Genomic DNA, 13472 nt, shown 5'->3' with positions numbered 1-13472 from the left:
CTGCAGATTGCCAGCACCATTTTTACATACAGCCCTTACAACCCTTGATTTCCAGCTGGCATTTCCAGAGAAACTGAGCTGCAAACAGCAAGGAAAACAAATTCTCCTGTGCTTCCCCTGGAGCTGGGGTCATTGTGTTGCTAGGGATGGGATGGGGACAGTTGCACAGCTGCTCCGATATTTCCTGCAGAGATTTTATCAGGCTGTCAGCTGGGCTGCTTTGCAGAGGAAAGCTACCCATTCCCTCCCATCATTCCAGGCATTACCTTGTTCAAAAACTGACTTCTAGTCAGCTATACAGCTACAAAGAAACTGCAGCCCTAATAACAGTGGAGACCTCCTTTTCTTTATTTGTCACAAGTACTTCTGTTTGTTTGAGTGCATAACAGCGTCCATTCTAGATATGTGTTTCTTAGGCTTACACTTCTAATTTAAGCTGTTTGTTTCTCAAATAGGTTCATATTCTAATGGGATCTTGCTATAAAACAAAGAAGTTTCTGCTTTCGCTGGCTGAAAATAAATTAGGACCTTGCATGCTGCTGGCCTTGAGGGGTAACCAGACGATGGTAGAGGTAAGCCCGTAACATACGTAATCATACGGTTTATGAGCAGCATTAAGATTCAGTTTCACACTGCCTTCTCCAGAATTAGATTCCATGGAACTAGAGAAGCTGAGTTCAAGTCTGTCGTATCAAACACCAGTAGCAGGCAGTTGTGTTGTGAAATATTGCTGCTCTGCAGATATGTGTGAATTACATGAGAGGTGAGTGCAAGAATTTTTGGACAAAGGGATCGTTTGCTCTAATCCACTTGGAGGGACAGTGATGGGAAATAAATGGCAATGAATGCACAGGCTGCAGCAGGGGATCAGAATTCAGAGCAGTGAGACTTTCTGTGACTAAATGCTCGATGCTTGTCCTGCCACCTGCAGAATCAGCACTGAAAGAAAGTGCATTTATCAAAAGTATTTACTTGTATTTTTAGTGTTTAGGACATGTTATTTTTCTTGCATTAATAGCAAATATTATTTTTTGCATTCCTTCAGAGAAGTTTCTTAATAAATGCCAAAGGGAAATAGAAATTGATTAACTGAGTGGAAGAAGTCACAATGTTTTGCAATTTAATGTTACTTGTCTTCATTAAGAAGTACCTGCAATTAAAATGGAAAGCTTTTATTGCCTCCATAGCTTCAATGACATAAGTAGCTGAAAATGAAGGGCAGCATGGAGAGTACAGGCTGTGTCCCACTGTAGCATCTGCTGGGGTCTGCCTTGCTTCTGGGGCATCAGGCACAGTCCCAGTGATGGAGGGTGTCTGGCTGCAACATTCAGCTCCCTGTGCCATTTTCACTCAGCCTCTCAAACCTCTCCCCATCGTATGTTGGGTGCACTCCACATGCACTTTGTTGGTACATAAAGCCCAGCTCTTAGGGACAGAAAATCCAGCACTTGGCTGGCTGCATGGCTCTACTGCTCATGCCTAATATCCCAAATCTGCTACTCAGCAGTCCAGCCAGTGCAGCTGGGAAATACCGAATCGATTGTACCTGTTCTGATGAGGGCTGTGGCATGAAGCCATCTTCCAGCACTGATGCAAAGTAATTGCGCCTCTTGGTCAGAAGGAATGAGCACTAATGGAAGCCAGGATAGATAGGGTGACTTTCAGAGACTGGAGGTCATTCTTTACAATAAAAAAATGTGTTTCTTGTACTGGGAAGTCAGTAAATGTTAAGATCTCCCCCAGTCTAGCCTCTATAATGCATCCTCTAAAAACATACCCAGTAATTTAAACTGGCATGCCCAGGTGAATTAAAATATTTGGAAAAAAATGAATGCAAGCACTGCAGTGACTGCTCTTCTTTCATTCTGCTGCTAGATTTTGTGTTTGATGCTGGAATACAACATCATCGATAATAATGACACCCAGCTCCAGATCATCTCTACTCTGGAAAGCACAGACGTGGGAAAGAGAATGTATGAACAGCTGTGTGACAGGCAGAGGGAGTTAAAAGAGCTGGTATGTCACCCTGCATGCAGTATTGCCATAGCACACTGTGGTCTGTACTCGCCAGAAATGGAGGTACAAAAGAAAGACAAGCAGGGTGTGAAATTCCTGGTTAACAACAGGATGGGAGCAGTGTTCAGGGGATCCCATTGTGAATGTATATGCTGTGTGATATTTGCTGAAGTATCAGATCCCATACTAGGTTTCTGAGTGATAATCAGGAAGCTGCTTGGAATCTGTGTGAAAGAAAAGGGGTGAAATCTTGCTGTCTTAAAATCTTATAAGTCAGCTTGTCAAATTCTGCCACCTTTTGACATGTGAGTAGCAAATGGTCCTAGTGCTGGCCAGCATTTCTTAATGCTTTGACATTCGGAACATTTCTCTGAGGTCTAGTTCACATCACAAATTTTTCCTGATTTTAAAGATGGGGTCCACAGGCAGTAGATAAATCTGCTCTCGTTAGCACTTCATCTGCAAATGTACCCGTGGTCTTCCTCTTCCTTTTTTCTTACTTGTATTTCTCCTCTTTGACCCCCTGCTTTCAGCCTGTAAAGAATGTGTTTTTTATAGTGAAGTAAATGATTTTATCAGCTGCACAGTCAGAGGCTGAAGCAGAGATGCTGACCCATGGCATGAAGACCACTGGCTGTGGTTAGTTGCGGTCCCCAGGGAGGCATCTGGCACGCACAGGAAAAGTCTGTTGGTGCAGAAAAAGCAGGGAAGGGGTGGAAGGGCTGGCAGGGGGCTTTGAAATCAGAGCAGGGTTCATTCTAGGGAAAAACTCCCTCTGCTTCAGTTGGTCTGAAATGTAATTTGGCAATCTCTTTGACCAAAATATCTTCTCTCTTGCAGCAAAGAAAAGGTGGTCCCACGAGGTTAACACTGCCATCAAAGTCCACAGTAAGTTAATCTTGCCAATAAAAAAAACAAGCTTTGTCTTTCCATATTTAAACCTTGATTTATGTTTGCCATGTGGCACAGTGGTTTTGGTCAGTCAAGAGAGGAGCCCTTCCACTTGCTCTGTCAACATGACTGGGGTTTACATGAGCAAGGGCACATTGCTGTTCTTGCAGCAGCGTGCAATGCCAGTACAAGCAGCAGGTCGTCAGGTTTACAGTGGTGCACAGGCTTGGAATGTATGATTCAATCAAAATATAGATCTGAGAACCAGATTTTGCATTTAAAAAAGCAGACTTAATAATGTGCAGTTCTACATTTTACACACTGACTTCTGCTGAAAGAGGTCCATCTCTGGTGCAGTTTAAGAGCATTGTAAACCCAGAGCAGCATCACTGAAACCCAGGTAGCGTATCAGAGCACAGTGTGGGTCTAGGATGTGCAGTGACATCTGCATTAAGCTGAGAAGCTCATCTTTGGGGTTAGTTCTGAAACTCATGCCTTGGTGTCTCGTAAGGATACGCACTCCAAGAAGATTTCTGTCCTACTGTCTGGATGCATTTTTCCCAGGGTGTGTGAAGCAATGCTGCCACAAGAGCCCAGCTGCTTGCCAACAAACAGAAACTTCTCTGTGTGGTTCTCTGTTGCTGTAAACAAGTGGTGGAACTGTGCAATCCATGCTGGTTAGCAGGAGCAGCGACACCACTGCAGATGGTTGCAGGCTGAGGAGTTGATAATCTTGCTCATCAATCTGATGTTTGCTTTCAGGATGCAGACCTGGCCCGCTTGTTAAGCTCGGGATCTTTTGGAAATTTGGAAAATCTCAGCCTGGCCTTTACCAATGTAACAAGTGCTTGTGCTGAGCACCTCATTAAACTGCCTTCACTCAAGCAGCTGAACCTGTGGTCAACCCAGGTAAGTGCTTTGCAGACTGAAACTCAGAGCAGGAACCCGTGCTGATTAATTCTGAAATTTCACGTTACGTCAGCATGAGACAAATGTGTGAAGAGGTTTGCTTGGAATGAGTTTGCCTTCATGCTGTTTTTACAGGGCCTATAAAAAATGGTCTGCCTTATCCCCAGGGTTCATTTTTTTGTAATTTTTATTTTAAATTTTAATTCAGTTTTAATTATTAAAGGATTGCATTTGTCTGGGGTTGGAAGCACCAGTTTGGCACTGTTGGAACTGCGTAGTTCACAGTATGTCTACTGCTGTTTGTTTGTTGGAGAAGAGTTCATGCTTTCACCCATTCAGGACACACACAAAAAAAAAACCAACACAAAAAAAGATCACTGTGCAGCTTAACTGGTCAAGCAAAGCAGACAGGCTGTGTGTTGTAGGTAGTGAATGGCCCTGAATGCTGGTCAACTAAAATTTCCTCAAAAACAGCAAGAAAATAAACTCAAATAATGAATAAATATAAGGAAACTGTAATGAGAATGTAGCTATTCTGTAAGCAAAAACAGGGCTGCTTAACTGAATAAATCATTGAGCAGTTAATGGAAAGAGTTTTTAAAGTAAATTTGTTCTTCTGCAATTCCCTGCTGGTTTTGGTTGCTGAGATCTCCCCTCAAGAGTTTTTCCCCGTTTTCTATTAGCACCTATTTGTAGTGCTTACTGAAAATATGAATGTTCCCAGTGCAGCCACAACAGGCAGTACTTTTTTTCACTGAAATGTCATGTAAATATCTTGCCTTGTTTTCCTAACTATTTTTATACCTCAGAAATTTCCCCTTTTTGTCTGGGGAGTAAGAAGCAGAATCTGATTCCTTGCAAGTTTCCAGACTATCTTGTATCTGTCTCCTCTGGATTTGTCCCAGCAGTGTAACTTCTGCATCTGAAAACTGAGTGTGATTTCGCTCGGCGCAGAGCTGCGTTTTGTGTGATAAAAAAGAGCTGAGATTCCATTTTACTTATGATATCCTGGTTTCCATTAATCGAGAATTTAGAACCAGCAGAAACGAAGTGGGTCAATAGAACAATTACTAATCAATAGGACATTGTTCTTGAGACCAAAATAACTAATTAATACCACTTGCCTCTTATGCTTTTTGTGATGTGGTTGGGAGCTGGCTGGGACTGCCATAGCCATCTTGTATAGCCTGGGAGGGAGGGAGCCCTCTCATACAAAGTCCTGACTTCTAAGGCACTGCTCTAATTAAATGGTGTCCTGTGGTTAAGCGCTGGGTAGCCAGTAAGCAGACCTGTATTCAAACCCACAACAATTATCTGCAACCGTGCACAAGTTAATTTTTCTATTCCCCATCCACAAAATACGAATAGAACTATCTACTTTTGCTCGTGTTGCTGGAGATTCAGGTAAACAACCTGAGCTCAGCCCCACTTCTGAGTGTGCGTTGTCTGCGCAATGATGTCCGTGCACTGTTTGAACACAACTTTGCTTGCCCCTGCAGTTCGGAGACGCAGGGCTGCGGCTCCTGTCTGAACACCTCACGATGCTGCAAGTGCTCAACCTGTGCGAGACGCCTGTCACGGATGCTGGGCTGCTGGCCCTTAGTTGTAAGTGACCAAAGCGAGCCGAAAGCCACGTGGGTGCAGGGGAATTCACATGGTTCAGACAGCAGCTTTAGTTCTTGGCTGCAGGCAAGGAAAGGAGCGCTGTCGTCTGAGCCTGCTGTGGTGCTTTGTGGTTTTATTTTTTCTGTCCCAGAGTGTACTCTCCCTCTTGCCTCTAGCTGTATTGATGTCATTTGTCTCCATCTCGCAACATGACCTGTGCCCTGGGACTTCCCAGCCATTTTCACACTCCCTGCTCCAGGCAGGAGCCACAGACCATCTTTTTAATGAGTTTAGCGACTGTGTGCGGCAGGTTCCACATCTCTGACATGTTTTGCTCCTTCTTTCTGAGGAAGAGGCTCAGACTGTTCTCATGTGGTTTAATATCAGAGCTAAGTAGGGCAAGGCAGACTGGGGTTGTCTGAGCAACATTCAGGATTCCCCTCTGTACCAAATGCTGCGTCATGTGCCAGAATAAGACTCTTTCCTATGTCCAGCAGTGAATTATAAACCTCTCCTACTGGGTTTAAAGGGCTCCTTTAATAGGCTTGATCTTACACAGACATGCCAGACAGGCCAGTAGTTACAGCTCCTCTTAGGAAACTATTCTGCTAAGTATTGGAGCCCAAAATGGAAGCAGGTCGGGGGGAGAAGGGCTGCTGGACCAGCGTGCCCCCTGTGCACAACAAGCAGAGCACTGAGAACTGCTCAGAATAATGTGCAGGAAACTGATGATGAGAAGTTCCTTGAACTCCTTTGAAGTCAGCAGACTAAAGCATATGCTTAATAGCCCTTCCTAAGTAGCGACTTTTTCCTGGATGAGGGCCCAAGCAGCTGCTTATCCATTTGTAGTTCTATATTTTACACTATTCAGCTTTTTCTGAGACACACAGTCATGTTTTGTTTATGCTTTGGCCTACTGTAAAACTGATATTTTGAGAAAAGGCAGCATGATCCTGAATACCTGTGTATTTTCTCTTTTAGCCATGAAGAGCCTGTGTAGTTTAAACATGAACAGCACCAAACTTTCAGCAGATACCTATGAAGATCTCAAGGTATTTCTGACTTCTGTCTGCTAAAGATGAGCAGTGGCTTGCCTAGGAGACTTGGCAAGTGCGTGTTGGTAGTGCCTAGCACAGAGAGCACTGGGCTGGTGGCATGGGTGGCCATCATCTGAAGAGGAAGGAGTGGATTATTTTGGGGGGATAACGACTGAGAGCTGCGTCCTGAGGTTGCTGGCTGTGATGGACTCGGGGAGTGTTTAGTCTGTTGAGTCAATGAGTCAACTATGGAGAACAGGGAGCAAAAGCCAAGTTCTTTTTTTTGCCAGAGCTATAAATTTTAATAAGTAAGAGCATAATGGTTGTTTCCAATGGGGATGCATAAAGAGGGAAATCTGGTGCACACCTCCAAAGTCATCTTCTACACTATGAGCAGGAACAGAAGTAATGTTGATGAGCAGCACTGCGAAGCTTTGATTCACAGTGCAAAGAGGGAATGAAAGACATTGGGGAAGGTGCAAGTTAATCTCGACACCTCTTGGGCTGGAACTGTGCTTTAAACAGAAACATCTGCACAAGTGCCTGGTTCCTTTGGGTGTGAGATGTAAGGAGTCTGGTGTTATCATTTGTACCATGAATTTACAACTGCTTCAGTGAGATGGTAAAGAACGAGAACAGCTGTGGGAGGGGAACAGCCCCAGGTGGTTTCAGGCAAAGACTGACTGAGATGTGTTGGCTTTCATGACTTCCCATGGACTTTTTCTTCACTCTGGTGTTACATGAGTCACGTCTCTTACCTTACCAACCTGAGTGCTCAAGATGAAACTCTAAATTATATTTTCTTGTGTGTTGAAACCTGAGATTGTGCCAGGTTTACTCAAAAAGGTCACAGCCTTGGGTCGAGCTTCAGACTTGTGGCAAGTCCTGAAACTGCTCTGCTTTCAAAATTCACTGCAAATGTATATCTTCAATTCTGGCTGTGGAGCCTGGTTTTCTCCAGAGACTCAGTTGCAACGTTGCTAGCACTGATTTTTCAAGATGAAGTTTTCAAAACTTGTGTCACAATTGTATATGCAAAGAAATCCTTGGAATTAACAGCTGGCTTGCAGATGGGTTCACACAATGGAGCTTGTATCGGGCGCCAAGCTTTTGCAGACAATCAGGGTCAGTGCTGCATTTGGTCCAGGGCTGTGGAGGGAAGTCTACTGAAAGGCTGGCCCAGCCCTAGCCTGCTTCTGAGCCCCTCTGCTGCTCACTTGAGGCTGAAGCTCACATTTTCCAAACTGCTTCCCTTTGCTCTGATACTCCATGACCCAGTCCTCAGCAGCAGTGAAAGAAAGTGACTGCCAGGGCAGACAGCAAAGCCGACAAGGAGCAAAGCCCAGACAATTGCACAGATTTAACGAAGCTGAGAGAACAGGCGCGTGTCACATTTCCCCCCACACCCTTCTTTCACTGAGGTTAATATTGGTGGTTATTGGGAGTGTTGCGCGTGCTCAAAGGGAGGGGAATAGCTTTTCTCCCTGGGCCGTGTGCTTACAGGTCTGTTGAGAACAAGTTGGCCTTCGAAGAACACATTTTCGATACAGATCTTCCCTTCTTCTCCCTTTGGTCTGTGGGAGCACCGGGGCATGAGCCGGGGTTGACATTTCCTCCCTGCCCCACCACACACTGCACACACAGACACCCCCGTATGTACCAGGCGGGCTGAAACAGACAATAAATAAACACCCACCACTGAAGTCATTATTGCCTAACTGAAAAATTATTTGCTGGCAGTGTCTGTAGGATTATGACTAGCTCTTATCAAAATATGTGCGCACATAAATCATGGGGTGAGGTAATAACGACTCCTAGAAACTTCCAACTCCTCAATTATGCCCCAGCCTAATTAAACGTGTTTGGTTTTGGAGACTTAGCTGTACGGATCTGGACAGGAAGCAAGGAAGCAGCACCAGCATGTAGAAGGAAAACAAACAGCCAATGGCCACCCAGCAGTGAGCCCGAGTGCTCTGGAGGTGTGGAAGGGAGACCATGGTGTACTAGTGATAGGACAAAGGGGAACGGCTTTGAACTAGGACTGGGATATTTAGTTGAGGTGTAGGGAAGACATTCTTTACTCGGGGCAGCGAGATGTTTGCACTGCCCAGAGTGATGTCTGCCCATCCCTGGAGGTGCCCACGGCTGTGGATGGGCCCCGGGCAGCCTGAGCTGGTGGTTATCAACCAGCCCATGGCAGCGGTTGGAACTGGGAGATCTTAAAGATCCTTTCTTCGAGCCTAAGCCACTCTGTGACTCCATGGCACCAAAAATTGTTAGCGTTTGTGTAACAAACGGAGGAATCAGGCAGTGATGCAGCACGGAGCATGGCTGTGTGCTTTGGGTCCGCTGCAGTCACAGCTGCAGCTGAGTGCTTGTAGTAGAAATAGGGGCTGGGCTCTGCTCACTGCTGCTGTTGTAGCAGAGCTGGAATCCTGAGCACACGTTATTAACTCTGACTTTCTCCTCTTGCCCCACACAGGCCAAACTGCCCAACCTGAAAGAAGTGGACGTTCGTTACACCGAAGCCTGGTGAACTCTGCCTGCCTCCGACTCTCTTTTGCTTCTGATGGGAAGGAAAAGATTTTTAAAACAAACAAAAGAAAAAACAAACCGGAGAAATAACTTTTTGGTTAATTCCTGTAGAGCGGTTGAGCGCTGGGACGTGGTGGGAAGGTCGTGGTGTGAGGCGGAGGAGTTGTGTGTGTGTCGGGACATAGCAGGCCTGGACCCGAATCCTTGCAGCTTTGTGATTTCGGAATCAGCATTATTTAAATTGAAAAGGAGAAAATCTTTAAAAAAAAAAAAAAAAAAAAAAAAAGAATTTAAAAAAAAAAAAAAGAAAGAAAAATAAAAGGACTTTGTAGCAGCAGCAAAGAGGATTATAAAGAGGAAAAAAAAAACACCTTTGTGGATTTTATTTGCCTTTGTGTTTTATGCCGTGTGGAGAAAAAATATATATATATTCATTTGTCATTATTTACCTGGGTTTCCTTGGCTGGCACCCATCCAGCTTGAACTCCTCTGTGACCAATTTTGCTCCAGAAAAATCAAACTTAACAAAAATCTCCAGAGAAGAAAACCAAACGCGATCTGATTTCCAGCCCCTCGCCCCGTGTCCTCACAGTTGTTATGCAAAGTAATTTTGTTGTACATAAGATTTACATAATGCACCTATTTAAGAAAATGGTTCACAAATAACAGGTCTGGGACCTGTCTTTTATTTATGAATTGTTAATTCTTTTACCCTTTTTTGCGTATAGTACTGTATAAACTAGTTTGCTGTCTTGTTGTTATTATTATTTTTTTTAAAGGAAGCGTCCTTGAAGAATTGCCTTTTAGTAACGCAGACTGTATTATAGCCCCTCTGTCACCACATCCATCGCTTGTCTTTTTGGTTTCCAAATGTTATCAAACAGGAAGGAAGATGCCCACCTAGAGGATGCTGTCGGGAGGGGCACAGGGATTAATAAAGTCAGCTTTCCTTCCCAAGTCCGCACCGCTCTCTTTAGTCCCTTGAACCCAGTCAGATTTACACACAGTGCAGTGGGGAAAACCCCGCCGTTCCTTTTGCCGCTGAGGGACTCGCAGGACTCTGCTGACTTGACCGAACTCCGTCGTTTTCTGTTTGCGTCCAGTATTTCAAAACTTGGAGAAAGCAAAGCTCTCCCTCCGTGCTGAGCAGCAGCGTTTCGCTCCGACGGTTTCCCCTCTCGTCCCGCTCCGCTCTGTGCGCTCAGCTCCGTGTGCTCCCATCGCACGGCGCCACGAGGACCCACAGCTCCGACCCGTCTGCAGGTGGGACGGCCAAACCTTTGGGATTTTCCTTCCAGTTCCTTAGAAGATGATTTTATTTTGGTTTTTTTTAAAGGGGGTTTCTTTTATAACGACGCTGTTGACTTTTGGGTTGTGTTTTTTTTGTTTTGTTTTGTTTTTGGGTTTTTTTTCATACTGAGCCTTGGTTGTACAGAGCTGCTTATTTAAAAAAGAAAAAAAAAATCCCAAACACAGTTTTTTCCTCTGTTTAACACCTTTGTTTTATTCTTCAGCACCTCAAGGTTTCACATACAGCCAATGTAATTTTTTATATATAAATATATATATATTTAATCTTATTCAATGGAAGCCAAGCTTTTTTTTTTTTAATTTTGTTGCTATGTAGATGATGGCCCTTACCCAAAACTTACATTGTTTTCCTTTTGTTTTTTTTCTTCTTTTTTTTTTTTTCCTTTTTTAAACAAATGAAACAAAAATTGAGTCTTAACTCACGTAGTGTCCCAGGTTTTTTTTTTTCCCCTTCAAATCCCAAACTGTACGCAGATACAGCATGGGGAGAAAGAAGAAAAAAGGTATCTATAAAAAGGAAGAAAAATGACGCCAACGTTTTCCTTAGCACTGTTGCTTTTACCAATGGTTTACTACTACTGTTCTGTAGCTGTGTACAAAGAGATGTGAAATAATTTCAGGCGAAAATAAACTGTAAGCGACTATCTTTTAGCTGCGTGCTTTGTGCTTTCTTTGAAGGAAGATCTCCAGCCCGGCGCCGTGGGGATGCTGCAGGAGCCCAAGGACAGCATCGCACTGATACGTATTTTTGGACTGCAGAGATGCTGAGGTGTGTTTTGGGACAGTGTCCCCGTGGGGAGATGTGCTGCACTTGCATTGCCTGTTGGCCACGGTGCACAAAGTCCAGCTGCAGTGTCCCAGCTCTGCTGCAGTCCTTGGGACAGTTAGCAAACTCTTCGAGCTCTTAGGTTCCAGTTGGGAGCTCTTGGGACTGGTTTCATGAGCAATCTATGTTACGTGGTCCATGTTGTCATCCATGTTTCTGTGTTTCCAGACAAGGTAAGGAGTGCTCACCCCTTGATAGAGAGAATTAACTGTGTCTTCAGCCTTCCCACTGAAATGCCACTCTGCCATAGCTGAGGAGGCAGATGATCGTTCTGCTGTTCACGTGGTAAAGGCTGGAGCATCTCTCCTATGAAGTTAAGCTTACAGATGCCCATCCCTGGAGGCATTGGAGGCTGGGCTGGATGGGCCCCGTGCAGCCTGGTGTGGGGCAGGCAGTCCACGGTGCAGGGCTGGAACTGGGTGGGCTTGCCCAAACCATTCTGTGCTTCTCTGATGTCTGTGTCTGACTTCTGACTTCAAATGATCATTGCTCTGCCCTGCCAGGTGCCTTTGGCATCCAGCCAGCCCCAAATGCTGAGCACTTCGTTAGGAATTTCTAATGATGGCATCGGACAAGGGGTTCTCATATCAGTCACAAAATGTGAGCATTAGAGGTGGTATAATAATAGGAGATGCTGCGTCTCAGCTTGTGCTCAGAAAGGTTTGTCTGAGTTCTATAGTAGAACGCCTGGGCTTGTTGGGCACCCTGGCAGTTCCTCCTGGATAATGATACCTTTCTGCCTTCCTTTCAGCTGTAGCTTGTTGAAAATAGGGGCCATTAAAAACTGCTCAATTTCATTTGGGAGGTTACTGCAGCGCATCTTCCTGGGGACTCTGAGTACCGGGGCTTTCGCTTTCAACCCAAACTACCACGGTGGCTTTGATGCAAGTCCAAAGTGCACAGAGCAGCAGCACTACTTTGTTTCTGGGGCAATTTTCTCACGTCCTCATTAAAAACCTGCAGTTGTGCTGCCTTCCTATGGCTTCCCCCACTGCTCTCAGCTGTAGAGAGTGTAGAGTTCTAGAAGGCCAAACACAGAGAGGAATCTCACAGAGCGCTGGTTGCTTCCAGTTTCCTAAGTGAATGGATACTAGTTAGGCACTCAGAAGCCTAAAATCCTGATAATTTATGGCTGCTTTGCTTGGTGTGAAGTGCAGGCATCCCAACAGCTGGTGAGTTGGAGAGCTGACCCGTGTTTGTACCAGGAAGAGCTCGGTGTGTCACATTTGTATGGCTCTCTTACACCAGGCTGAGCCCAGCCCTCCAAACCTTGAGGACCTGAGCTGTGCCCAATGCCGTGAGCCCCACGGAGACAAACAAACAGCAGGGCGGTTTGTCTCAGGATTGCCACCCCCCTGGTGACCCACATCTCATATATGTATACATACATAAATGTATCTCATCTGGAAGAGAGCTCCTTGAAGCCTTCCATACGTCTGTATGCAGTCAGGGCCGTGGAGCATCTCCTGTTCTCACGCTGCAGGCAGTGCTGACCTCTCCCAGGCTCGGTGAAGCCGACCAGATGCCCCCATTAGAACACATCAGTCAGCTATATTGCTGTCTTGAATTTTTAATGATTTTTGCCAACTCAATATAGTACTTGCTTCAAAATATCTTAAGTGGATGTTAACATCCAGTTTTTTTCCATTCTCCTTCCTACTGACTGGGGAATATTACGTAAATATTTGAGATGAACCATTTTTATTAAAAACAGATCTTGGGATATCCCTATTTGAGAGGAGAATTAAAGATGTGGGTGTTTCTCCTGCTGATCCAGTTCCTGGTATTGTTTGTTGGGTGATCTCACTTCTGTGCTTTTCACCTGTCAGGTAGAACGACTACTGTCATATATTTGTCCTTATAAAATAGATCCCATCAGATTTTGAACATATTTGCACACAGGTCTCACCATGACCCACTGGTCACGAAGGACCCATTGGTCAGTGTAGCTGTCAATTAAATATGTGTCCTCTTTCTACGGATCTTTACGTGGATGGAACCAAAGGTCTGTATATGGGGTATAGCTTACAGCTCATTTCCAGTTCATTACTGTCACTCACTATCACAGAATCGCCAAGGTTGGAAAAGACCTCCAAGGTCATCCACTCCAACCCTCCATTCCCACTGTCAATATTCCCCAACTAAACCGTGTTGAGTTTGCTTCACATATCCAGCAGTTGGTACAGAAACCAGCTTCTCCTTAATTCCTGTTCCAACTGGGTGGGATATCAAAGCAATAATCCCTTATTTGTATCACAGTACACACTTTGAAGTTGAGTTGTTCACAGTAGCTAAATGAGGTGCTTTAAAATCTTAAAAGTCTCTTCCCCCCTGAAAACTCC

The 13472-nt window shown here is 44.8% G+C and overlaps 1 protein-coding gene across 1 annotated transcript in view; it reads left to right on the top strand.

The window, feature by feature from the left end:
- The window catches only part of LOC125699041 (c-Maf inducing protein), a 123312-nt gene extending 112357 nt beyond the window's left edge, over positions 1 to 10955 (top strand). Inside the window, exons 15-21 of the mRNA XM_048958115.1 lie at positions 456 to 572; positions 1876 to 2016; positions 2857 to 2904; positions 3670 to 3816; positions 5316 to 5421; positions 6403 to 6473; positions 8941 to 10955. Coding sequence (XP_048814072.1) covers positions 456 to 572; positions 1876 to 2016; positions 2857 to 2904; positions 3670 to 3816; positions 5316 to 5421; positions 6403 to 6473; positions 8941 to 8994 — 684 coding nt within the window. The 3' untranslated portion in view covers positions 8995 to 10955. The remainder of the gene's footprint in view (positions 1 to 455; positions 573 to 1875; positions 2017 to 2856; positions 2905 to 3669; positions 3817 to 5315; positions 5422 to 6402; positions 6474 to 8940) is intronic.
- Positions 10956 to 13472: the final 2517 nt, after the last annotated feature.

Source organism: Lagopus muta, chromosome 12 (assembly GCF_023343835.1).
Source record: "Lagopus muta isolate bLagMut1 chromosome 12, bLagMut1 primary, whole genome shotgun sequence".
NCBI lineage: Eukaryota > Metazoa > Chordata > Aves > Galliformes > Phasianidae > Lagopus > Lagopus muta.
Note: the sequence above shows the minus strand (reverse complement) of the source record. Positions and strands in the feature narration are given on the sequence as shown.